This window comes from Drosophila ficusphila, unplaced genomic scaffold (assembly GCF_018152265.1).
Source record: "Drosophila ficusphila isolate 14025-0441.05 unplaced genomic scaffold, ASM1815226v1 contig_286, whole genome shotgun sequence".
NCBI lineage: Eukaryota > Metazoa > Arthropoda > Insecta > Diptera > Drosophilidae > Drosophila > Drosophila ficusphila.
This window is the reverse complement of record NW_025064189.1, coordinates 558,094-559,723: the sequence shown is the minus strand read 5'-3', so window position 1 is coordinate 559,723 and position 1,630 is coordinate 558,094. Positions and strand designations below refer to the sequence as shown.

The 1,630-nt window shown below is 37.0% G+C and overlaps 1 protein-coding gene across 1 annotated transcript; it reads left to right on the top strand.

Annotated features, from left to right (window-relative positions):
- The first annotated feature begins 517 nt into the window (after positions 1-517).
- LOC108087415 (male-specific sperm protein Mst84Da) lies at positions 518-1,184 on the top strand. The gene is made up of 2 exons (XM_017184755.1): positions 518-625; positions 689-1,184. Exon 2 carries the CDS (start codon positions 805-807, stop codon positions 1,057-1,059), a length of 255 nt encoding a protein of 84 aa, XP_017040244.1. The 5' UTR covers positions 518-625; positions 689-804; the 3' UTR covers positions 1,060-1,184.
- Positions 1,185-1,630: the final 446 nt, after the last annotated feature.

The window sequence follows — 1,630 nt, the reverse complement described above, 5'->3', positions numbered from 1 at the left end:
TTGGTTGCATCCACTGGCAGGCGAAGCTAATGCGCAATTCCCACTTACCCATCCCAGTTCAATTCACGCTTCGTTAGACCCAAGGGAAAGATATAATGGGGTTATCCACTGCCTTCTCATCCTTCGACTTCTTCGTCCTTACTTTTTTGGTCGGTTTACTGCACTTAATTTAATGTTGTGCTGTTGTCAACGCAAGTAAATCAAAGTTGCGACTTTTATTTATGATTTCATTTATGCGCTTTACCATTAACTAAAGTGGTCTTCCTTTTTGGGGATGGGGAAATATATAATAACCCTTTTGCCAGACACATAAAATTATCAATTTAAACAATATGCCCTTATTTTAAAATTTGTTGTATCATTTGGAATAATGGTGAGCCTTGCGATTTTTTTTAGGAAAAAATAAAGCCAGATACCTTTTCTTATTTATTGAATGTATTTATTTGAATTCTTAAATTTATTGTATAATTTTGTTTAATACAAATATTTATATGTACTTCAGAAATTTTAAAATGAATGAAACGAGCAGCTGTTAAAAATATTTAATAGTCAAATTTTCATTGTCAAAATTGTCCAGCATTCAAAAAACCCGTAGAAGCTTTCTATTTTCGTTCGTGTGTCTAATGTAAGTTATAATCTCGTCATCCTGCCAGAAATGGGCCGATCAGCCAGCATTAAATCCATCTAGGCCTGTGCAATCAGCTGTGGTCCTGTGAACAGAAAATATAAAGTTTCTTTGGGGCGATACCATATTCTTTGTGAAAGAACGATCCCACATACGATTCCTCAACGTTTCTTTGGACCATGTGCATGAAAGCTCAGCGTTCCTGTTGCAAGCCGAGATCCTGTTGCAACCAGGGATCCTGCTGCGGACCATGTGGCCCCTGCTCCGCTTGCTCGTGTGGCTGTGCCACCTGCTGTACCTTCTGCTCTGGGATATTCCCCGAAACATGCTGCGGCCCGTGGTGTGAGTCCTGTCTGGATCCTTCCTGGTTCTCCTGGCTGGCCCCCAATACCCACCGAGCCTGCTGCTGTGCCTGTCGGCCAAAGTGCTGCTGAAAAACTTCATTTTGTGGACCTGGGAAGTCCGTAATGTGTATATAAAAATAAAAACACATCTAAATAACTTCAACTTTATAAGTATTATATTTTAGCAATTAAATTAAGTCAAAATAGTTTTAATATTCAAAATTTTTAATTATTTACACTAGATATTTAAATGAACATATTTATTAGCAATATCAATTACACATGTTCCATAATAAGAGTTCCAATATTATAGCTATATTAACATGCAATTAACAAACCTCACAATAATTTCACCAAGCCTATTCAAAGTAAACGTTTAGCCTTCAATTTCAAAATGGAATAATAAACGTGTGCATTTGCCAACCCAATAAACCCCAGACGTAATTCATCTTTGACTTCCAAAATATACCCCTAATTGAATAAGAAATAAGAGAAAATGAAATTTTAATACTGCAATCGGGTCGCCATATTGTAAAACTATAAAAAAGTACATCAGTGTAATTTGTGCAAATCGCGATTCGTAAAAATTGCGCAAAAATTTTCCCTGCTTCGTGGAAAGAACCGCAACAAATTGGGCCAAAAGGGCGAATTAGCCAGAGCG

Excerpts from the sequence above, each read along its gene's own strand:
- LOC108087415 (XM_017184755.1), top strand. The coding sequence starts at position 805 with ATGTGCATGAAAGCTCAGCGTTCCTGTTGCAAGCCGAGATCCTGTTGC.